The sequence below is a fragment of the Etheostoma cragini genome, chromosome 1 (genome assembly GCF_013103735.1).
Source record: "Etheostoma cragini isolate CJK2018 chromosome 1, CSU_Ecrag_1.0, whole genome shotgun sequence".
Classification (NCBI taxonomy): Eukaryota; Metazoa; Chordata; class Actinopteri; order Perciformes; family Percidae; genus Etheostoma; species Etheostoma cragini.
In genome coordinates, this window is record NC_048407.1 from 6954450 (window position 1) to 6978885 (window position 24436).

Sequence of the window (24436 nt, forward strand, 5' to 3'; positions counted from 1 at the left end):
CCTGAAACAACAGTTGTGACATCCAAACCTTCTGTTGTTACCACAACTATTAATGTACCATCACAAACATCTACAGAACCCACAACCAAATATGTAGAGACAACAGCATCAGAAAAGACAACATCATCAGAAAAGACAACAGAAAATATTGCAACAACAATACCACCCACAGAAGTCACCACTGGCCCAGTAACAAGCTCTACCACAGCTGTGGTTGAAACTACAACCTCAGTGCCAGGTGTTACAACAACAAGCCCTGAAACAACAGTTGTGACATCCAAACATTCTGTTGTTACCACAACTATTCATGTACCATCAGCAATATCTACAGAAGCCACAACCAAATCTGTAGAGACAACAGCATCAGAAAAGACAACAGCAAATATTGCAACAACAATACCACCAAAAGAATTCACCAGTGGCCCAGAAACAAGCTCTACAACAGTTGTGGTTGAAACTACGACCTTAGTGCCAACAAGCCCTGCAACAACAATTGGTGTAGTCACAGGAAACCCCAAATCCACTGTAATTACTAAACCATCTCTTTTGGAAACAACAACTATTGCAGCTTCCACTGGAACGTTAAGAACTACAGCTCAAGCAACAACATCCATTGCCCCAATAACACAGACCCTTCCAAGCAGCATAACTGTTTATACTACCCTACCAGCCAGGACCACAGTTGGTTCTACACCATCACTGTTTACCACATCTACAACAATATGTGTGTGCATTGTCAACGGGACTTCACACCGTCCTGGTAGGTGATCATTATTTCTTTCCATTTCTTCTTAAGTTTTTTCTTATTACACCTTCTAACCATTGAAGTTTGCAGAGATTATTATTTTTTTCTTTTTCAGATCTTTATTTAATCTTTACTCACCCCATCCAAGGTCTAAAATTAATTTAGTCCTTATTACATTCAAAGCCTCAAGCCGGAAAGTCATTTTTTCTCTATTTCATTATGCTATTGTTCACACAATTCATAAATTTGATTGGACAGTGACCTTATCACCCGTTAGCATATGTACAATTTTGCACAGAAGTACATTTTTATTTTGTGCAATGAATGTGTATTCAGTCTACTCCACTAAGGTTTAAAAAGACATAAGCTTGGTTTTTGTTGATTAAACAGAATACAATACAGCATTTCTGTAGAATCCATGGCCAACCCTTAGGAATTGCACACTTTAGTTTTATGTTGTTTGTAGTATTGTTTTGCGATATTTTGCTATTCATGAAAACTGTCCAAACACTTGGGACCCACTAATGGCAGTTTGGTTTCCATTCATTTTTATAAAGATATACATTTAATAGTACACACAACATTAACACACTATCCTACACACAGACATTCTCAAAAGATAACACCCACATGAAATTATCTCCCACAAAATTATTGTATAATAATTGTTTCAATAATATATAAATATGTTATAATTCAGCATTGGTGGAGAGCACCGGTGACATCTGGCTCTAAAAAGTGTGGGCGCCTTGATTTCGTGATGTTATTGTTGTCCACGTGTGCATGACATCAGTGCAATTTGGGATGAATTCAGACACAAATCTCACTGGCATGCATTGGGTGGCGATAGCCGCTGATCAAGTCAAATGGGCCTATAATATCTGTGCATTCTAATTGGCAGGCGCATTCTCACAGTCAGCAGTGAGAAGAAAAGCAGACCCACAAAGCACACACACACACACACACACACACAAACACACACACACACACACACACACACACACACACACACACACACATACACACACACACACACACATACACATACACACACATCTTAAGACACTTGAGAGAATAAAACAAACTATGAAAAGTTTCTACAGAACTGACAGTTAACTGAACAGTGTTCCAGCTGCCATCTGAACTAATTATTGACAAAATGTTTCTAAATATGATGTTATGGTCTGTTCAATTTGGTAAATCCCCATCAAACCCAAATGGAAAGCTTTTTTTTTTAACAGTTTTTAACCAGAATGAAAATCTGTGGACTTTTGCGCAATCTTTTTGCTCATAACGTGATACAATAATGTTCTAAGATAAAAAAGAATGTTTTGGTTTAAAATCTACAGAAAATCTGCAGTTTCATCGGAATTCTCAAAATCTGTGTGGACATCATTATCTACTGTATAGTCCGGAATTCAGAGATATTCAGGAACTGCTTATTAATGATTCTTTATCATTAAAGAATCATTAATAAGCAATCAGAGTTGCAACTCAGAATACAGACCTTTCACAATAAAAGTCCCCTTTTTGTAACACAGTCCCTTGCATTTTTTTAAGTAGGGCTAATTTCACCCACTCTCTCTCTCTTAACAATATATATTTTTTATAAATCAGTATTTGGTATACAAAACTTTTTTCTCCACTCTGATTTTCACAGGGGACTTGGTCTATAATGTCACTGATGGCATAGGATGGTGTTATGTTGCATATTGCAATGCATCTTGTAAAGTTGAGACAGAATCCAGTCTATGTCCCACAACACAACCCAGCACAACCGCACGTTCTACCACTGCAGTAAATGGGACCACTACAAAGGCAACAATTTCTTCCACCACAACTTTTCCTACCTCTACTTCCACTCCATCAACAACCCCATCTACAACCACTGTGGACTGCAACGATGTGAATCCACCAAGAAAGGTGTGATAGATAAAATGTGTTTTTATTTAGGATTGTGTTTCCAAAAGTCTTGCATTTTAGTAGCTGACCAGAAACACACCTATGGGGACTTTTCAGTTAAACCTAAAGGGATACTTGGCCAATATTTAACCAAATTTGTATCATTATGATATTAGTAGTATGCATAAATGAGCTATGTTAAACTTCATTACATCTTACCAGTGCCCAGATTTCCCTACATACACGCCGGCAGAAAAACGCATATAGAGTATAGAAGTGGATCAAAGAGTGCCTCTCTCAGTCAAACTCTGGCTAACCTCAGACTAAACTACCCTCACCTATGGTCATGAAGGCTGGGTCATGGACAAACAGGGAAATGAAACCCCGAAACACCGGCCACAACAACGGAACAATTGTGGTTAGGAAAAAATAAAACAGGGAAAGGAACCGTCACACGCGAGACACGTCAACAACGGGACGGTTGTGGTTAGGAAATGAATAACGCGGAAAACAACTGCAACACATTAACCTTTATTGTTTTACACACCCGTGTTTTCCTATACAACTTACTGTTTGTCGATACCCATCCAGAATGGACAATCCTGGACGGTCAGCAACTGCACCACAGCTACCTGCACCAATGGCAAAGTCACAGAGACATCTACTCCCTGTCCCACAGTACAACAACCCATCTGTGCCAACGGGCGCCAAGTTGTCAAAGTCTATGATGACAACGGATGCTGCTTCCACTATGAATGTGAATGTAAGTACACCTTTCAATCTTTAAATGCAGACTACAATCCCGAATGTTTGATGAATAGCCCTGGTTCTCTCGCCATCTTTCTTATTTTTTTAAATTTATTTTTTAGTATAATTGAATAAAAAAACAAACACAATGGCATATGCAAATAAGGAAAACATATTTTTCAAGGCACTCACAGTTCTAAATTTTTCTTTTGTAGAACTGTAACTTTGTCCTGTTGCCTATATTTTCCGAGGCAAATAGAATGGGCAGCTGTGCGGGGTCTCACCAGCATGTTGTATTTGTTGCTATTACCTAGCAACCTTCTCTATGTGAGGAAAGCTGTGTGTAATTTTTGGAGGAATCATAGCCAAATCAGTCTTATACATTGATTACACTAACACAAAGTTTAGGAGTGGAATACTAATGATTTAGTTTGAAGTTCCTGTGACGCGAATTCTCCAGTCAATGGTTCAGACTCAAAAACATGGAGCAGTGGCGTAAAGAGCTAACACGGGACCTTAAGCAGAATTATCAAGGCGGGCCCCCCGTCTACAGCACGTGATGATGGCGCAATCTCCACGAGTAGGCTACCATGAATAGGACAAGATAGGATCATAGAATACGGCCGGATAGGATCATAGAGACACAGAATATGAGATAAACGAGAGCTTTTGTAATAAATTGCAATAAAACTTGCGATATCTTTTATATTTTTGTTACAAGGAAGTTGCGGAAGACAGTAAAAGTTGCAAAAAAACATTTTTAGGATAGTTCTTAAAAAATAAAAGGAAACTTATTACTTAAACTTGCTATTGATAATTTTTACTATTAATTAATTACACTGGGCTGGGATTTCCTAGGGCCCTTACCAAAAAGCCTCAGAATGCTGAAAACGTTGGTATAATATAAAAATGGCTGGTGGATTTAAGACAAAAATTATAATTTATTGAATTAATCAAATATGAACATATCTGTCACTGTCAGTGGCTTGCTGATCTTTACATAGTTAATATCTTATCCTGGGCTGGGACACACATTCATACATTTTTATTGGACTTCATTGGACTTACAATATCAAGCATAGTTTTCCTCAATTTAGGTCATCCTGTATGTCTCATCTGCAGTTTTTCCTGCATTCAATGTGTGTGATTGTTTGTGTGTGTGTGTGTGTGTGTGTGTTTGTGTGTGTGTAATTCCAGCACACATTGATTCAAAAAAAGGTAGAAATAGGGGCATAAAAATCCACCAGAATGCAGGAAATTAAGTGTTTGATGCACAACATTTTCTGGGGGGAACCTCCAACATCATAAGTCACCACATAAATCTGGAAGTAAAACCTTGGCCTTTGGGTTGCCAGGCCAGTTATGATTAGGCCAAATGTTGTTGCTATTTAAGCTAAATCTACAAACTGGGAAGCTAAATAAACATGCACTGGCTATTAACAAGCTGGGCAAGCCAAGCCCCGTTTTGCATTGCATTCAGTTTAGTTGAATGGGTCCGGGCTAAGTCCCGAACCTCCTCAAGAAACCTCCTAGAAATGCCCCTGATCGATAGTCAAGTCCGAATTAAAGTTTGATAAACACCACCATACCCCGTCTACCAGTATTCATTTGCATTACAATCAGTAATTGTGTTAATTGAATAAAGCCTATAATTTTTTGTTTCTCATAACTTATAAAATAGGAGTTTGGTAGCTACATTTTATATTTAATCCACATTTATTTTCACCAATCATTCATTCAATAATCAAACCATTTACAGGAAAATGGCATGGCAAATCACAAAACCAATGTTATTATTCAAATTACTTATCTAGAAAATGTGATTAATATTGGATAACATTTGTAGGAGCAGTTGGGAAATTAAACAATTTGTCTTGTTTCAGCATTTAGGAACAAATGGTCACGTCCAGATTTACATCAAAAGTTTCTCATGTGTTTCTTCGGTCAATCCACTATTTTACCAAAAAATTACTTCAGTAGTAGTGTGGCTGCTAAATCATCTAACTACTAAAGTGATTCTGTATTATTATACATTATTTATTGCCAATGAAAAAAACAATCCTTCTTGTTGGAGGTAATTATGTTCTCTCCCTGTTCCAGTTGTTACTTCTTCTTACAGTTCTTCTTACCTTGCAGGTGTGTGCAGTGTCTGGGCTGGATCCCACTACATGACATTTGATGGAAAATCATACGATTTCAACAAGATGTGCTCTTACTACCTGGTCAAAGAAATTATTACTAAATATAACCTGAACATCATAGTTAATAACCATGACTGTAACCCTTCAGACAGCACATTCTGTCCCCAGGCTCTCACTGTTACATACTTATCCTACACAGTAGTTTTGACTCAGTTGAATACTTCAGGATCAGCGGTTAATGTGGTAAGCAACTATTTGAATTGTTAAATACATTGTTATTTTAGTGTTAGTATCTCACCTACTTAATTATTTTGAGAGAACTGATTTAATGTTAATCTGTCAAATACATTTTACGTGGTGCACGGTACAGTCAGGTCTCATGTGTTTTGTCTCCTTGTCCTACAGGTGTATGTGAACCAGAAACGGATCTATCCCGCCTATACAAATTCTGTCCTACGCCTTACTAGCACAGATATGGTGATCACATTGGAGATACCGGAGATCAACACAAAAGTGGTCTATACGGGCTCTTCGTTCAGCATTGACCTTTCCTATTCCCTCTTTGGTGGGAACACTGAGGGACAGTGTGGTGAGTTAGCATAACATGTGATTCTTAACCTATTGAACTATTCTATTGTTTTGCTATCCTTGACTTCTGTCCCTCTATCTACATTGTCCACATTCCACATTGTTCATACTGGCACCACTAACATCATGTCCGTGGATGACCCTCTTGAGATCATGTTCAGAGAGAAAAGACCTGATCTTTAGTTTTGGCTTCTTATATAAACTACAATTTCCTTTAAATTAAGTAATTATCCTTTTTTTTAGTAATTTTTTCTTCTTTTTTAACCTGGACCTAAGTTTCCCATGCAATGATGTCTAAGTTGCTAATGTGAACAAAATTGAAATTTGTTCAGTATTGAGCGTGCAGCTTTGAACAGGGCTGCAATGTTATCCTATAGGGCAAATGTTTATTTTCTATTTCATCCACTTAAAGAGCTGTTTTTGGCAGTGACAGGGTCTGATTATTGTTCTGTGTGTCTGACAATATTATGTAAAGGATCCCTACAGACATAGACCTTTGTTAAAGCGTAAGATTGTTTTTGTTTAACATGAAACAGCTCAGAAATCACTATTACCAAACCCACCAGACAACATTTAGGTAAACAATACTTTTAGCATGTATTGATCCATCAAGTTTTTTACATATAAATGGGTGAATAAGGGTTTATTCCAACCACACCAGAGTGATAGATTGTATATTGATTGTATACACTGTTTCATGTTACTAGATATAACAATGATAACCCGGACTATATCAGAATATTTACCGTTTATTAGTCCAACAGCAGCATGGCTATTACAAACAATGAAAGCTAAAGTTGCCCCCAATCCATCAGGTGTATCTCACTACGTATCTTATATTAGGCCTAAATACACAACAGTTGTAACAGTGAAAAGATAAACCAAGACCGCTTCGATAGTTGTAATTTGTTTCTGTTGACTTTGAATTCAAATTTCAACTAAATAAATTGTATTCATACTGTCAAATCATAACAGGAGTTATTTCAGGGCACTTTACAGATTGAGTAGGTATAGACCGCACTATAATTTATAAAGACCCAACATTCACCTCCAAGAGCCAGCATTTGGTGCAATAGTGGCAAGGAAAAACGTTCTTTATACAGGCAGAAAACCCTGAGTCTTGGTTGGGACAAAGAGATACTGATACAGATATAGAGATATATAATTCATAGTAATTTTAGCAGTTGGCATGATGAATAGTGGCAATTACAGTAGCAATAAAGATAATAGAACCATCACTACATTAATATTAGTAGAGCTGGACAACGGCAGCAGCTCCAAATGGGATTTAGGTGTCCCAATCCACGGAAATCTGAGAGGCAAGAAAACACAAGACTCCAGCGAATAAGCTCCCCCTAACTAAGTCAGTAACAAGCATTACTGGGACATGAAAGCACACAGATTGAAAGCGAGAGGAGCTTAGTGTGGCAAAGGAAGTCCATCGGCAGTCTAAAACTCTAGTAGCATAACAGTGCTTGTCCAATGCAAACTTGAGCCAGCTCTGTAAGGGTTGGCAGATGAATCTGACAACTAGAAGCTGAGGGAAAGAGGGGGCATGCCGTGTCTATGGAAAGACACCTTCCCCTACCGGTCTAGGCGAATGCTGCAAACACTGTTTAGGGTCCAGCACAATACCTCTAGATTGGTCTGCAGCAAGAAAGTGTACGTCACCCACGACTTTATTTCCTTAATGCAAGCTTGAAGTTTAAGTAACTGACTTTCATCAACAGAGTTTTCATCTGGCTTGAGTGACCTGTGACTTTAGTAGATGTGACAGAAAGGCATAAAAGTTGTATTATGCCTTTCTGTCACATCTACTGCTATCAAATTCACTGTGTTCACTTGGAAGAAATAACTGCACATAGCTAGGCACTGGTAATGACATTTTTAACATGTTTAGAGGCTAAACACGTTTAAAACTTGCTCTTCTTAAGCCTGTTGGGTGTATAATCTAGCAGGGGGATAAATCGGTGTAGACAGCCCCGATTGTTTTCATTTGTCTAGCTACTGATAGCACTACAAATAAAAAAAAAAACAGAGCAACGTGTTGAAATTGACAAGAATTCTCCTTTAATGCTGTACCAATTGTTAAAGATTGTTGTTACCATCAGTCACTTGGACACAAAAACATGGGAAAATAGGGTCCATGTTGAAAAAGAAAGTTACACTTTAAATCAAGTGAGTCTGTGAAGAAAGATACTGTACACGTTTGACAGGTCTGGACCACTTGTGAATTTTGTTTGTACCTAAGTAAAAATTGTTAAACACCACAAATTATCTTAATTCCCTTGCACGTCCTATTTAAGATCAACACTTATTTTGTTTTACTGTTGAAACGACGGGCTCCTGCATGAACCCCAATGCTCTGGCTTCATCCTCCTGCTTCTTTTTTTCCAGGGACCTGTGACAACTTTCATAACAACGACTGCCGCGCTCCAAACGGCCAGGTAGAAAGCTGCTCAGAATCCGCAGGCCAGTGGCAAGTCCCAGGTACACCCTGTGTCACACCGACAACCCCACCGCCTACTTTGACCACCTCAAAACCACTATACACAACAACAAAGCCCACTTGCAAACCTGCCATTTGTGATCTCCTAACCAGCAGGTAAGGGGAACCCCATAGTATTAAAAAATAAAGTAAAAGCTAATGATGCCTCTATCCTGTTAGCTTGCAATCACAACCACTATAAAGTTTCTGCTGTAAAATACCCCTATTCAGTTTGCAATGTGAAATAGTTCTCATTAAAAAAATCTGAGAATTTGTGTACTTTGTGTAGACAACATGGGGATGCCAGTAATTTATTTTTTACAAAGATGTGACAACCTGATATTTAAAGTTGCTCTATTTTAAATTGATTGAAATGGCATAGGTTAGAACACAATTAAAAACAGAGAGATTTAAATTCACTTTTTAGATAATATTCTGAAACTTTGTACACTAAATATTCAATAAACATCAAAGATTTAGCTTGGAAGAAATGGCAGTATTTGTTTACAGTATGCAGTACGCAGTAAGTAACATTTAAATGCACTGTGGGCTCAATTTTCTTTGTAAGTTTATTTCAAAAATCTAAATACTAATTTTGTGGAGGACAGTCTGGTGATAAAGTTTTTGAAGTTTGGTTTCAATAGAGCCAAAAATGTGGGAGGAGATTTTTCATGCATGGGAACATGGATTTTTTTAGGAAGAAGAATAATAATAGTCAAAAACAAGAGTAAATAATAAAATAAAATTATACAAAATTATATAATAATACTGGCAATAACATTAGGTCATAAACCTGGATACAAACACGGCATCACACATAACCAAGTCTATAAAAAAATGTATTTTTAACAAGTAATTTAAAAGAAGTTACAGATTCAGCAAGCCTTATCTCCTCAGGCAGGTCATTCCAAAGCCATGGTGCCCTCGTTGAGAAGGCACAATGGCAATAATTTATTGGCTTTCATTACATCTTAGATAATGTTGATATTTTTCTGGTTAATCTGGTGTATTCAAAGTCTTCTGAAAACTTTCCTGACACACTATTTTGGCTTGTATGCTCCCTCTAGTGTTTTTGCACCATGCAACACAGTCATACCCCCAGGACCATTTGTAAAATCCTGTGTGTCTGACATTTGCAACAATGGTGACAACACCTGCTCCAGCCTGGAGGCCTATGCCACTGACTGCTCTAATGCAGGTGTCTGTATTGACTGGAGGAGTGCAACCAATGGGCAATGTGGTAAGATATATAGTCAATAGAGCATAAATGCATGTGTGTATATAGAGTTGCCTGGAGTTTAAAAATAATTTTGTTGGTTGGTGGGGATGGCGCAGTGGATATGATACATTCCTTTAATACATCAACCAATGTGTCCCTGGGCAAGACACTAAACCCCTAGTTCACTTAACCCCTAGTTGCTCCAGAGGCGTGCAACTTCTGAAATATAGCAATTGTAAGATCCTTTAAATCCTTTAAAATGTAATCCTTTAAAATCCTTAAAAGCGTCAGCTAAATGACATGTAATGTAATATAATCTCCATTTTACAGAGCGTACGTGTCCAAATAACAAGGTGTACATGGCCTGTGGTCCAACTGTAGAGCCTACATGCAATGAGAGGTATGAATGTATGAAGAATATATTAACAGTGTGTGTTTTTTAGATCATTTACACACATCTTTCCTGATTCATGTGCTCACATTTCCACTGTAATGTAACTATAAATCGAGACAATTCATGTGCATAAGTCGCACGCAGCACACTGTTGCAAAGGATCTGTATAGGAGCAGGGGCGGTGAGTTGCTACATCCCTATCGGCTGTGGCTCAGTGGTAGAGCGGTTGCCTGCCAATCGGAAGGTTGGTGGTTCGATCCCTGCCCCTGCAGTCATTGTCAAAGTGTCCTTGGGCAAGGCACTGAACCCCGAGTTGCCCCCGGTGCTGCGCATCGGAGTGTGAATGTGTGTGAATGTTTATCTGATGAGCAGGTGGCACCTTGTATGGCAGCCCCGGCCACAGTGTATGAATGTGTGTGAATGGTGAATGTTTCCTGTAGATGTAAAAGCGCTTTGAGCAGTTGTTAAGACTAGAAAAGCGCTATATAAATACAGCACATTTACATTTACATTTATAGCTCCCTCACACAAGGAGAAAACATGGGCGACAATTTGCAAGAAGCTAAAGTTATCATGCTATAATTACTAGAATCATTATAAAGTATGATGTTGTTTTTGTCTTGCCATTCAGTCGGATTGTGACTGTGTTGACATTGACAACATTTGAAAAAAAGACACTGAATACTTTTGAGCCAAAATCCAAATACTTGTAAAGAATGTAAGAAACGTTCATCCAATTGACTTTGCACATGGCAGGTACATTGCTGAGGATCAATGGGAGTCCAGTGTTGAGTGTGAAGTAGTCACAGCAGCTGTGTTTCAGGGGATAGAGCGGTAGAGGTTGAGCAAGCCAGTGAACCCCAATTTGCTCCAGATGAGCAGGCCAGCACCTTGCATGGCAGCTCCACCACCATTGGTGAATGTGAGTGGGTGACTAAGAGGCAAATAGTAATGTACTTTGTCCAGTAAGGTTGAAAGACATTATGTAAACATTATGTAAGGACATTATGTAAGGTTGAAAGACATTATGTAAACATTTACCATTAACCTTTGGATAAGTGGTTCTTTACAACGCTTTGAATGGGCACACCACCCAACAACGCTGCAAGCAGCAATACTGGGAACCAAGCAATTGGCCCGTTTTGAACAGGCACATGCTCCAAACGGGCACTGCACTAGTAAATTAAATTATGTTTAATGTCCTTTGTGGTGGTTGTTTTATTATTCTTGTCATTGTGTGCTAAGGATTTGTGGTTTTTAAGCCATGTTATGTGACCATTCTTTAAAACATTTTACACCATCTTCACACCACTGTAATAACCAGTATTTCCATTTCTGACATCAGATACAACAACAGGTTCCAGGCAGATAACCAATCAGCGACTAACTACACTCAAGAGGGCTGCTTCTGTCCTCATGATACCATCTTATTCAACACAGTTTATGACACGTGTGTTACCACTTGTGGTAAGAGGAGATCCAATAGAAATATTAATTAAGTCATTGAAATTTGTTTTCTCAAAAGCATACTTTCATACCTACTTTCAAATCTACAAATACTTGTTTTTGTTTGAATTGTAGATTGTGTTGGACCTGATGGAAAACCCAAACAGGTGAAAACTCTGCCTGTCACATATATTCATTTACACTAGCAAAGCGTGAGCTGTGTGTCTCAACTGCTTCCTGTCTTCTAAACAGCCTGGTGACACATGGACAAGTGACTGCAACACCTGTATGTGTGACAAGGATTCCATGAGCATTCAGTGTCTGCCTGTTCAGTGCCCATCAGTACAGAGCCCTAACTGCAGCGGACCTGGCCAGCAGCTGGTCAACAAGACAGATGGCTGCTGCACAACACCTTCTTGTGGTCAGTTGTATAAGGCTTTCTTGTCAGGGGATTGGTGTAGAACTTTAAATCTTTTCTGCACCTGATATTAAAATATGATCCGCATCTGACCGAACACTGCAAACTGAATTCCATTGGTACAGGTGTTACCATCTGAACAGTTAAGTTATGTTGAGTTTTGGCTGTCCCGATCTCAACACAAGTTGCAGATGGGGTCTTACTTTACTATTTAATTATTCTCAACCACTGTTTAAGTGAGAACCTACCACTGTATATACAGTATGTTGTGTTTATTTTTTCTCTCATGCTACAAAACTGATCTACATTTTTCATAATTTTCTGACATTTTAGAGACCAAACAACTAATGGATTTATCAAGAAAATAATCAATACATTAATCGATAATGTGAATAAATGTTAGTTGCAGCCCTAGTAGAAATGAATGCATTTACAAACAAAGAAAACAATTCCCCATACAATAGAATTCAGGACAGGCATTGAGGTATTTCATTCAGGTGTTGATCTGTTTAATAGCAGTGACTGAAAAAGAGAGCCTCAGTCTCTGCAAAGTCTCCCACTAACTTGCAGTTAATCTAATCAAGCAGAAATTCCATTATGGTTCAAATATTATAATCATCCTATTATTTTGTCCCCAACAGAGTGCAATGTAAACTTGTGTCCTGCTCCTATCACCTGCCCACTTGGCTTCCAACTTGACGTCACCAACAGCACCTGCTGCCAATCCTACGAGTGTGGTATGTGACTCTATCAACACAAGATTATCCGCTGGTGAACAATATGTAACGCAGAACTTTGTGTCCTGAAGAATCTCAGTAAGCTTGCAAGAGATTTTTGATAAAGAACTCCACAACAACGGAAAATATCAGAGCAATAAACAATCTGGCATTCCTGTTTTGCCAGTGTAAACATGTAAAATATAGCTGAAAGCTGCATCAACAAAACGTTTGAATGTGGAAGGATTATTATGTTTTTCTTTGACAAATATGTAAGCTATAATATATTTATCTTCACTTCACACTAAGCACGTGTTTGCTGTCTTACCTAAATTACACACAATATAAGATCAGTACAATTGTTTCTGTGCTTGCAGTACAGATATTGGCCTAGCTCAGCACACATGTACATTATATTACTAATCCAATAAAGTAGTGTCAGTGTTAACCTTATGTCTTTTGTTTGTTTTTGCAGTTCCTAAAGGTGTATGTGTATATGACATGACTGAGTACAAGGTAAGGACACAGTCTAAACTCCACATATCTAAGAAATTTCTGCTAAGTTTCTACCTCTGTCTGTCTATGTTTAAGTTTCTTCCAGACGTGTATTGATGGTGGTAAGGGGATCATTGTACTTAAGAAATTCAAACTGGGAACTAGTCATTTTAACAACAACAATCCTGGACCGTAGTGATGCGGCAGTGCAGACCACTTGTCCAGATTACTCTGAACGTTACTAAATATAGTTTTATAGTTTTCATGGACAACTCACTGTAGTGATGTGGGTATGATGCCCAAATAAGTAATTTTGCTTTGGGTTGGCATTGTACCACTAATAGTTGATGCCACATGTCTGTTGTTCAATGAAAGAAGAGTAGATTTATTCCAGTTAAATTTATAGCTGGAGTTTGAGCCAAATTCATTGAAGATCTTAAGAATTTTTGGATTATAGTACTCAAAATCACCGATGTACATCAAAATATCTGCAAATGATTTTATTGAGCTGCTGTTGAATTAAATCTGGACATTACAGATTATATTTCGCCTCACAGCTTGGGCTAACAGATCAAGAGCGATTGCAAACAGCATGGGGGAAAGTGGGTATCCTTGTTAAGAACCCTGCTCGATGAGAAATGGCTGAGAATGCAAGCCATTGGTTGAGAATATGGCCGTGGGATTTGCATATAAAATAAGCACCAAACCTAGCTTCTCCATTATAAGCCACAAGTGGTTTCACTCTAGGCGGGCAAAAGCCTTTTCTGCGCCCACTTATAAAACTGCTGCCGTTGTTGGAAGGTTTCTGGCTTCTATATGAAATAGTCTGCGTACAATGTCTGAAGCACGACACTTTGGTATAAAACCTGATTGGTCGGGATGGACTAGCTTCTCAATAAAGTACTCTTTAGAGGAGTGCCAAGACTTTGGAATAAAGCTTAATATCAGTCAAAAATGAGACCGATGGGCCTGAAATTTGAGGAATCCATAAGATCTTTGCCCTTTTGGGTACAACAGAAATTAGTGCAGTGTTAGTTTGTTGGTGAAAAGTACCCATATCTATGGCTGAAGTTAAAGCTTGCCGCCCCTCTGAGTCAAGAAGAGTCAGATTTAGCTCTTGTAGGGAACTCCTGACACTGTGGTGTCGGGTTACCTTTTAAGTACAAGTGTGAAAGCTTCCTTTAAATACTGACTTGATGTTTAAAATAAATGGTTGATCAATGTGTATTCTATAGCCTGGTGCCAAAATACCAACACCAGAAACAATATCGGTACCACCATTAGACGCACCATCAACATCACCATCAGAAACAACAGCAGCCCCATCAGGAGCAGAACAACCATCAGGAACAACAGCAGCCCCATCAGGAGATGGACAACCATCAGGAACAACAGCAGCACCATCAGAGTCCTTCAGACCTGGGGCCTGCCAGGAATGTTACTGTGGATCCAAAATGGATCCCATCACAGAGCTGAACATCATTACCTGCAAACCCATTTTCTGCAACACAAACTGCTCTGAAGTAAGTTAGGGACACATTTACTTAAAGGCAACATTCTTTGGTACAGCTACATACAGTAGGTTTGTGTGTATGTGTATGTGTGTGTGTGTGTGTGTGTGTGTGTGTGTGTGTTTGTGTCTGTGTGTGTGTATATGTTCCAGATTGTCACAAAGTTTCATCACATCACATCAAAAAAATAAGCTTAACACACAAATCGACACTTAAGTGCACAACCACACACTTTACATAATAGTATTTTTTTTACAAAGCAAAAGAGTTTTTTTCTCACTCTTTCACTCTGTCTCCAGGGCTATGAATATCAGACTGTACCTGATAAGTGCTGTGGGAAGTGTGTTCCAAAGAGCTGTAGTGTCACCACACCTGACAACACAATCATTATCATTGAGGTCAGTACTGCAGATTTGTGAGTGTTTCTTCACAGTTGTAATCACTAGGCTGAGATGTTCAATGTATAACTTTTTTCAGAAGATTAAGTTGTTTACGTTTGAAATGGAACTAAATACTGTTGATGGTGTAAGTTCTTGGTAGAATTGGTAAAAAGTTGTGTTGCTATGTTAAAGAATATCCCTTGCTGACTTTGTTATAATAACTGTTCTTGACTATGTGACTTGCTTTTTCTGTTGGTACAGGTTGGCAACACTTTTGTACCTGCAAATGACAAGTGTGTACAATATACCTGTGAGAAGATCAATGGACAGCTTGTTACCAAGGAAACCAAGAGCACTTGTCCACCCTTTAACCCCTTGGACTGTGAACCTGTGAGTTAATCCAACACTAACCCTAGCCTAATCCCCCCCCCCCAAACACAACCATCTGACTCACATGATGTGTGTTTTTATTTTCCAGGGCACCGAGACAACTGACTCGAATGGATGCTGCAAAAGATGTAGGTCACAGTATTTAGATTGTAGCTACTAAATCTAAAATCATGAATTGGTTTAGTATAGGAAGCTAGCTTTAGAGAACAACTCTGTCTAGCATGTGCCATTGTCCGAGTTTAACAGACTGTGTGTTCCAGGCAAGCTGCGAAGCATCTGTGAGGTCCAGAGTAAGCAGACAGTCATCACTGTGAACGACTGTAAGAGCACGCAGCTGGTCAACATGTCTTCCTGTGGGGGACACTGTGGCAGCTCATCCATGTAAGTCTACTAAGCATTGCAAGTTCCACTTCATTGGCAACACCATTATGATTTGAAGCTCAGTTTCTATGAAGTGGGATAAAAGAGTTTGTGTGAAAGGTGGCTGTCAGCAGTGGCTGCCTCACTGCAATATGTCTGCTTCAGCACTTTGTACTCCTTAAAGGCAGGGTTGGTAGCAACTTCTACTACACACTTTTTTATATGGTTAATCAAAATGGTTAATCCTGTAAAAACGTCTACATGTATGTATATATTTATATATATACACACACACACACACAAACGGTGTGAGTTGAACACATTTATGCCCACAATTACCTCATGTTTGTTACATCTTTAGATGGACCTGAACTGGTTTTTACTTCTCATCCTGAGTCCTCTCATCTTCCTAAGTTGTGGTGACCTAGACAGTTCTTTGTAGGCTAGCTACTAACATAGATGCTAGTCAACAGATGGTGTACTTCAAATTAATATACTTTATTTTATCTTGGAAGGTATGGGTACTAACAATGTCCTGGTTTACCACACCGGTCATATCAAACTATTATAATTCTATCTGATAATATCACTACTTTTTAATATTAGCTTTATCATGGCTTAATTTGTGGCATGGAAGACACTAAACATGTCAGAAGACCTTAATCATTTTGGTGTCATTGATCATATTACCTTGAAACATAGCAATGTACAAGTGACTTTTAATAGTTAGAGTTCATAATAGGTATATCTCAGCTTTACTTCAAAGAGAAAACTGCTCTGTTCACTAAAAGGAAATATCTTGCTAGATAGCAAGGTTACATTTGTCTGATTTCTTGATTATAATTGACATTTTGACAGCTATTACAAGACAAAACAATATGTAATTAAATATTAGCATATGTTACTGCCATGCTTTAAAAGTTTTGTCACTCCTGTAAGAACGTTACTGTAGGAAATTCTAACTAGTAACAAGCATCATGACAGCACAACACTAAATCACAATACTTAATTAAAGACCCACCTATAAGACCCCTGTTTTACAGATGGGTTTTGGGTCGAAATCCAGTTGTAACATCCTGACAGGATAAGAACCTTTTATGTACTGGCTGTTGAAGGAGCTATTGTAATCAGTAGAGTGTTGTCTTTTTCTGTCTGGGTGTTTGCAGATATTCTGCAGCAGCTAACAAGATGATACACCAGTGTGAGTGTTGCCAAGAAGCCACAACCAGTCAGAAGCAGGTGGAGCTGACCTGTGGCGACGGCTCCAAGGTCCAGCACAGCTACATCGTGGTGGAGACGTGCCGCTGCACCAAAGCAGAGTGTGTGGCGGAAACAACTTCCAAAGAACAGCGCAGAAGGAGACGCTGATCAACTACTTACGGCTTTACATTGGACTGAAACCTTACAAACACTAAGGAAGACTTAATGTTAGACCTTCTTATTCTTGTCAAGTTTTATTATTTATAGCTTAACATGTGCTCTTTTTCAGTGTCACAAAATACTACTGTGATGTAAACTTTCTTAATTTTAGGAATTCTCAGATGATTATTAATAAAGTATTTCTGCAATATGAACACTGGCATGGATATTCTTATTGATCCCTGGGGAATAATTAATAACATTTTGAAGGCTTCTTTGAGGAAAACTGTTGCTTAAACTGATTCTGAGGTTTTGCTTTTGCATGTCCATGACTTCTAGCTGTTTTTGTTTGATTCTCTTCCCAGGTTATTAAAGTTACTTTCCAGCCTATTCAGCCTTTAGACGTTCCAGACTCAAGACATTCCTAGTTTTTTAAATAAAATCTTTTTTTATAAATTTTTGGGTATGATGGAGAAGTGCGTCCCCAATCAATCTAAACCAGGGGTCTTCAACAGGGGGTCCGCGACCCCTAGGGGGTCCGCAGAGGTACTGCATGGGGGTCGCGAAAGTTTTGGTTGATTAGACTTTTTTTTATATTCCCCCCCCCGCCCCCCCCCCCAAAATTCAGCCTTGGTGCAGAAATACAGCCACTAGAGCCAGTCCCACAATTAGCTTTCCTTAGGACATGACCTTCCTGTTCCAGTAGCTATTGATCACTTTTGGTCATGTTTTAATTTGTAATTGAATGTGCAGTGTTCCAAAATGCATTGATAGTATGAAATTAAAAAGCTATTTTAAGGATTTGGAGCATAATTCACTTTTTCTTTAAACACACTGCTATTAATCTGAAGACAACTGGAATTGGATCACTGCACATTCAATTCCAAATCATACCATGACCAAAATTGATGAGTTTGTGTTAAACCTTTACAGAATATAAAGAAAAGGGAATATTCTGTTAAAAAAAATAGTAGTATTTGCATTTTGCTTTACCAAGTCAAACATTTAACTGTATAAACTGAAAAAAAACGTCCCAAAGGATTTGCTTTACTTTGAATCACTGCACTAATATTCAGTTGCATGACCATTACTTCTGAAAACTGCTTTACATTTGTGTTGGATGGAGTCGACCAACTTCTGGCACCTGTGAACAGGTATTCCAGCCCAGGACGATTGAACTACATTACGCAACTCCTAAGCATTACTGGGTTTTGCCTCAAAAAACGCATTTATGATGTCACTCAACAAGTGCTCTAAGGGATTGAGGTCCAGGGATTGGGATGGCCAATCCATTACATCAATCTTTTTCATCTGGAACCAAGACTGTGCTTGCTTACTGGTGTGCGTTTGGGTCATTGTCTTGTTCAAAAAAACTAAATTCAAAGGCATTACTCTTCAGCATGAGGCAACATGACCTATTCAAGTATTCTGATGTATTGAAACTGATCCATGATCCCTGGTATGCAATAAATAGGCCCAACACCACAGTATGAAAAATATCCCATAACATGACTTTTGCACCACCATACTTTACTCTCTTCACAGTATACTGTGGCTTGAATTCAGTGCATGTGGGTTGTTTCCATCTGATAGATTTGCTGTGTAACTTAAAGTCTTCTTTGATTTTCCTGGAGCTGATCATTGGTTGAGCCTTTGCCACTTTGGCTATTCTTTGATCCATTCAAATGGTAGTTGACCGTTTATTTACCACATTGTTTAGGCTTTGGATGCCATTTCAAGGCATTTGAAATTATTTTGGCTGAACAGCCTATAATATTCTGCACTTTTTTATATGTCTGGGACAACCCATATTGCTGAGTGTGCACTATAACCAGCATGCGTACACAAGGTCCGAACAGACGTGAGATTTTTTTTGCAGCCTACAATCATGTTGATAAATGACGAGCTTTGCATAGGAATCAGATTACGCCTGTCCTGTGCCTGTTTTAGGCCATACTTTACAGAAATGAGGGCCACTGACAACAAAATGGCCTTTGTATTTTATCCTTAATGACCACCAGACGCAGTGTTTCACACTGAATATATTCCGTATTGTGCTTGCACAGGTTGAGTATTTATATCAACAAAGTCACCTGTGACTTCAGGGTGACCCTAGCCAAGGTATTAAGTTTGAGTGTCAACCCCGAGCTCATTTCTTTTCATGTTCTCGCTAAGCAGGTCATCTTTTCATTTGTGGTAGTATTAGCTTTAGTTGGAATTGTTACAATGCTGGCCGCTTGTAGACTTGCGATTATGATTGGAGTTGCGGATTTTTTGCCCTCTAATCTTGGCTGTGGCTGAGCTGCAAACACACCTTCCCCTTCTTAATGGGGGGCCCATTAAGAAGGGGAAGGTGTGTTTGCAGTTTGGTATGGACGAAGCCCAGGACTGGCAGACGCTCCGGACCCACTCATAGCTTCTACACTCTGTAAGATTTGTTTTGTGGTGTTAACATGGTGTCAGTGATGGGTGTGTTCATTGCTCTCTCCTGTGCACAATTGTTTGTTTCACTGTTGCTTAGCGCTTTTGCTGCGCTGTATGACGTCAATGTCCTTATCCTGATAACGTGTAACTCTTACGGTAGTGTGTTTGCTCTGTGTTAATGTTTACCATAGCCGTATCACTTGCGAGTGTAATGTATTTACCAGTCCCTCCAGGATTTCATGGCTTTTTTTGAGATTGTTGCGGACCAAATGCATGATTTCGCAGGAGCTTTTATAAAAACTTGCAATCAAAGTTGCATTGTCTTTTGTATGTTTTTTTGCAATAAAGTTGATGTGGGTCCTTCAGCTTTCTTGTGACTCTATTGGTATGAGTGTGAGAAACACTGGCAGTAAGGACGAAATAGAACAAAAGTTACAAAGGTAACTATGGTTCTATGAATCCTGGATCCTATGAATCATGCGAACCTGCAAGAAGATTGAGAAGGAATAAGCTCAGGGATAACACTGAAACTTAATACATTGGCTAGGGTCACCCTGAGGTCACAGGTGATTTATATTCTTATATTCAGTATGAAACACTTCCTGGCGGTCATCCAGGATTCATATAACCATAGTTACATCCGTAACTTTGGTTTTCAGACAGACACATCAGGAGAAAATTAACTTTGTTTAAGACCTGTTTCTGTCTTAGCAACAAACTCTTGTCTCCCCCCATTTTTATGTCCCCAGCAATTCAACATAGGCACACATAATTTGCGACAATCTAAGCATATTCAACTAATCCCTGCGACTTTGGTGCAACCCGCAATTTTGACCAATCACCACAACTTTTTTGCAAATTTGACCAATAACCGGAGTTTTGCACGACTTCAACCAATCCCAACAGTCCTACGTGCCAGACAATATTATCAGTATGTGAAAAAAAAAAAAAACGGGGATGAGATGTAGGCTACAGGATGACCTAAATTGAAGACAGCTACGCTCGTTATTGTAAGTGCAATATGATAAGTTAAAGTCCAATAAGAACTTTATTAAACCGTATGAATGTGTCCCAGCCCAGGATTGAAAATTAACTAACAATGTAAAGATCATAAGCTACTGACAGACATGTTCAAATTTGATTCATTCAATAAATGATAATTTTTTGTCTTAAATTCACCAGCCATTTTCATTTGCAGCATCCTCAGACTTATTGGTAAGGTACTAGAAAAACTCAGCCTAGAGTCAATATATTCTCCTCAAAACTATACAAATAAAACAACGTTACTTTTTTTGCAACTTTCTCTGTCTTCCGCAACTTCATTGCAACAAACATACAAAAAGCATACAACGTTTATGCAAAATCAGGTATTTTGGGCCGCAACAATCTAAAAAAAAAAAAAAGGCCGCAAAATCTTGGAAGGAATGCTTAATGTATAACAAGTTCAAAAATAATGCTCATGCCTTTCCTGTATTTCACTTTTATAAGACAAAAACAAATTTGATGGCAAAAGCCAGTACTTAACTTTAGGCCCTGATGTGCAGTAATTATGTTCTCATCTAACCCTGGTTAAAACAGTTTAGGTTGTTGATTCTCTACCAAGATATCCTGTGACCCTGGTACTTGGAATAACAAAAACTCATTAACAATAATAAATGACAATAATGTATCTTACATTTCAATATAAAAACATCACATGATTGTTAGGTGTTGTCACATGTAGTAATGGTTGTGTAGTGACAAATCAGCAGAGTAAAACAAGTCCAATGAAACCCTGACACCTTACACAGTTTAATACAGTCCAATCTCAAACATAACTTATAAAAAGAATACATCATCTTTCCCGTTGACACATTAAAACCAGTCAGGACTCTTTAGTGGAGGCAGATCTGAGGTCCACTGTTGGTCAGACTTCTGTTGATTTGCTGCGTTTCATTTCACTGAAATAAGAACAAACATGCACACATTATAGAATAAGTAGAAGAGTGTGGAGCCACACTGGTGTCACTGTGAGATTGTGATGTAATAACGTCAAACTGTCAGCTGGGTTAAGGTGGAGATCCACAGAGACGTGAGAAAAGACTGAACATATCAGTGACACTAATCCTTTTTGGAAACAATTGTGTTTAGATTAAGAGTTGTGGTTTATAGAATTTATTTGAAAAAAGGCAAGCCATAACCAAAGTAATCAAAAGTTTTTAGATATTAACTATGTACAATAGTACGAAGTGGTTATTTTCCTAACATGCTAACTGCCTTAATGGTAATATGCTGTTTAACATGTCCACCTTATCACTGCTAAAGCCGTGGTTCCCGACCTTTTTGGTCTGAGGTACCCCCACAGCCCTGTCAGATGAACAAACATACCCATTCATCCGTCACAATGTATGTTCTAAATGTATAACACTATTAATTTAATAAAAAATGGATATTGTTAAATTTGTCATACAATTCAAGTGTCAATATTGAGGTTGGTTTGGTCAGCAATCGCGCTACCATACCACCACTTAGAGTGAAGCTGAATGTTTCAACTATATACTGTATCCATCAACGCGACTTTAAGACAACTATTTTAACCAATAGCAATATGTTTTTAAATTTGAATTATTTTAACCTTTTCTCCATTACTTTAGCTAATCATTCAAACTGTTTTGTAATTACTTTTAGATAGATAGTTTTACTACCTATTCATTACTTTTAGCTAAACCTTTGTGCTCACCCGCTCACTAGTTTCACACATTCTTACATAACGACAAGATGTAGTGTCCACGTGTTACAGTTGACCTTGTGTTAATACGTGTATGTATCCTTCCAATCAAATTAAACATTTTTGTTTTTCAAATTAGTTGAGCTGCTCTTTCTTTCCACAAAACCGCGGCAAATGTAGAAGCACTACCTCTGGTTGGTAATTACTGGCCTGCAGTTTCTTCCAGTTGAGGATACAACTTTAGAAGATGTTCTGACAGTGCTCCCACCGCACAGTTTTGTATTTTCAGAGCTTTAGCTTCTTCTCTTGACCTTGGTTCTGTGACTTACCGTATCTCCTCTTTTAGTCGAGCCAGTTTGTCGTGCAGCCGATCATTCTTCACCTGAGTGGGATTGTCGGGGACGAACCAGGCAGCTATGAACTTACACACAACCACAACGTGCTGCAGAAAAACACATAAGAAATAGACAGAAACGTTTTACTGGTAGGTTCAGTTCAAATAGACAACACTGTCTAATCGAAAGAGTACAAACCTCAAACAAGATGACGAAGGCAAAGCGCACAGCTAAAACCAACCAGAACTGAGACGTCAAAGCGTAGTCCTCATCACTCCTGTAGTCTCTGTAGCTGCAAGCACACACATAAACACAAACACACAGTGTGTCCTGGTTATCAGATACGTGACTCTAAATAATTATTCTGTTTGGAAGGAGTACGGTACAGTCAGTGTTTCCCACAGATTATGAAGCAATTTGTCATTATGCAATTATTTGCATAAAGCTTTAGTGGTTGTGTCAGCAAGGTAGATAGAAAGAAATTGAAACCTTAGCCAAATAACCACAAATTCAATACAGTAATTTATTTTATATTATTATTACTACTTAGGTAGCCTATCTTTGAAATTAAAAAAAAAAAATCTACAAAGGGAAAATGTTCGACTCTGCCCCTCACAAATCAGATTCAGAGAGAGGTGACCACTTTGGTGGCCACAGGAGAGACAATACTCGCTGAATAATACTGGTGAACTTTTTTTTTACAGAAAGTCACTGTCTTTTCTACAGCAAGTCGCCAGGTTTGTCGCTAGTCGCTTTTGTAAAAAAAAAGTTGCTAAATCTAGCGACAAAGTCGCTAAGTTGGCAACACTGTTTCATGGACGCAGTGTGCACTGAGGGGAGGGCTGTGTATGTGTACGTGTAGAGTGACAGAGACAGAAGAGAGTGGGGAAAGGAAATGCATTTTGTGCAAACGCGTGTTTTAAATAGTGTTAAAAAAATGTATATAACGATATTATATATAATACCGAAAAGCAATGTGTGGCGGCGGTGTTGATTATTTGGTGCAGCGCCACAAATTAGTCTGTGGGAAACACTGGTACAGTACAATAAGATTAAGGTGTTTTTACCTGCACTGAGTGACATTGAAGCCATTTAAGACCATTTGTTCTAAACCAAAGTCCTTTTTTACTGCTTGATGTGTCATAAAAGCCGTGGACAGAGTGTCATTAATGTAGCCCTGCATGCAGCTGCAACAAGAGCACAAAACAAGCATAATGAGAACAAACACAGGCTGCTGACATTTTTATTAGGTGTTTCTACCAGCTGAAACTTGTACATTGTAATTTGCCCACTGTGGATCAATAACAAGTAGAAATAAAAAATGGAATTAAATTAAACATGACTGACTGTGTTTGAGTGCTTCCATTGGTACATGGGCCATATAGGTAACGATAGACGAGGCGTGGAATAAAGTCTGATGTGATTCCAATGACCAGACCGTTAGCAATCACTGCTAACACACCGATGACCTCCAGCACCTTTGTCCACACACCTGCAGACAGGGGAGACAGAACTGTTACATACAGAACACAGTGATGTCACACACACACACACACACACACACACACACACACACGTAAATGCATTACAATCTAATAATAATAATAATAATACATTTTATTTAAAGACGCCTTTCTTGGCACTCAAGGACGCCGCACAGGGAATTCATAA

At 38.5% G+C, this 24436-nt stretch overlaps 2 protein-coding genes across 3 annotated transcripts in view; one reads left to right on the forward strand and one right to left on the reverse strand.

Moving 5' to 3' along the window:
* Nucleotides 1–17514, forward strand: part of LOC117946075 (intestinal mucin-like protein) — an 18460-nt gene extending 946 nt beyond the window's left edge. The window contains exons 2-20 of the mRNA XM_034873957.1: nt 21–760; nt 2406–2668; nt 3239–3410; nt 5531–5778; nt 5941–6124; nt 8521–8728; nt 9679–9851; nt 10161–10230; nt 11570–11691; nt 11806–11837; nt 11923–12091; nt 12730–12825; nt 13280–13320; nt 14535–14822; nt 15110–15208; nt 15452–15580; nt 15669–15708; nt 15841–15961; nt 17107–17514. Coding sequence (XP_034729848.1) covers nt 5563–5778; nt 5941–6124; nt 8521–8728; nt 9679–9851; nt 10161–10230; nt 11570–11691; nt 11806–11837; nt 11923–12091; nt 12730–12825; nt 13280–13320; nt 14535–14822; nt 15110–15208; nt 15452–15580; nt 15669–15708; nt 15841–15961; nt 17107–17308 — 2190 coding nt within the window. The 5' untranslated portion in view covers nt 21–760; nt 2406–2668; nt 3239–3410; nt 5531–5562 and the 3' untranslated portion in view covers nt 17309–17514. The remainder of the gene's footprint in view (nt 1–20; nt 761–2405; nt 2669–3238; nt 3411–5530; nt 5779–5940; nt 6125–8520; nt 8729–9678; nt 9852–10160; nt 10231–11569; nt 11692–11805; nt 11838–11922; nt 12092–12729; nt 12826–13279; nt 13321–14534; nt 14823–15109; nt 15209–15451; nt 15581–15668; nt 15709–15840; nt 15962–17106) is intronic.
* Nucleotides 17515–21171: 3657 nt separating this feature from the next.
* Nucleotides 21172–24436, reverse strand: part of LOC117946386 (anoctamin-9-like) — a 48576-nt gene continuing 45311 nt past the window's right edge. For both annotated transcript variants that reach the window (XM_034874628.1, XM_034874546.1), the window contains exons 20-24: nt 24113–24257; nt 23833–23952; nt 22964–23057; nt 22760–22872; nt 21172–21663 (exon numbers count right to left, since the gene is read on the reverse strand). In XM_034874628.1, the coding sequence (XP_034730519.1) occupies nt 21630–21663; nt 22760–22872; nt 22964–23057; nt 23833–23952; nt 24113–24257 (506 nt within the window). In that variant the 3' untranslated portion in view covers nt 21172–21629. The remainder of the gene's footprint in view (nt 21664–22759; nt 22873–22963; nt 23058–23832; nt 23953–24112; nt 24258–24436) is intronic.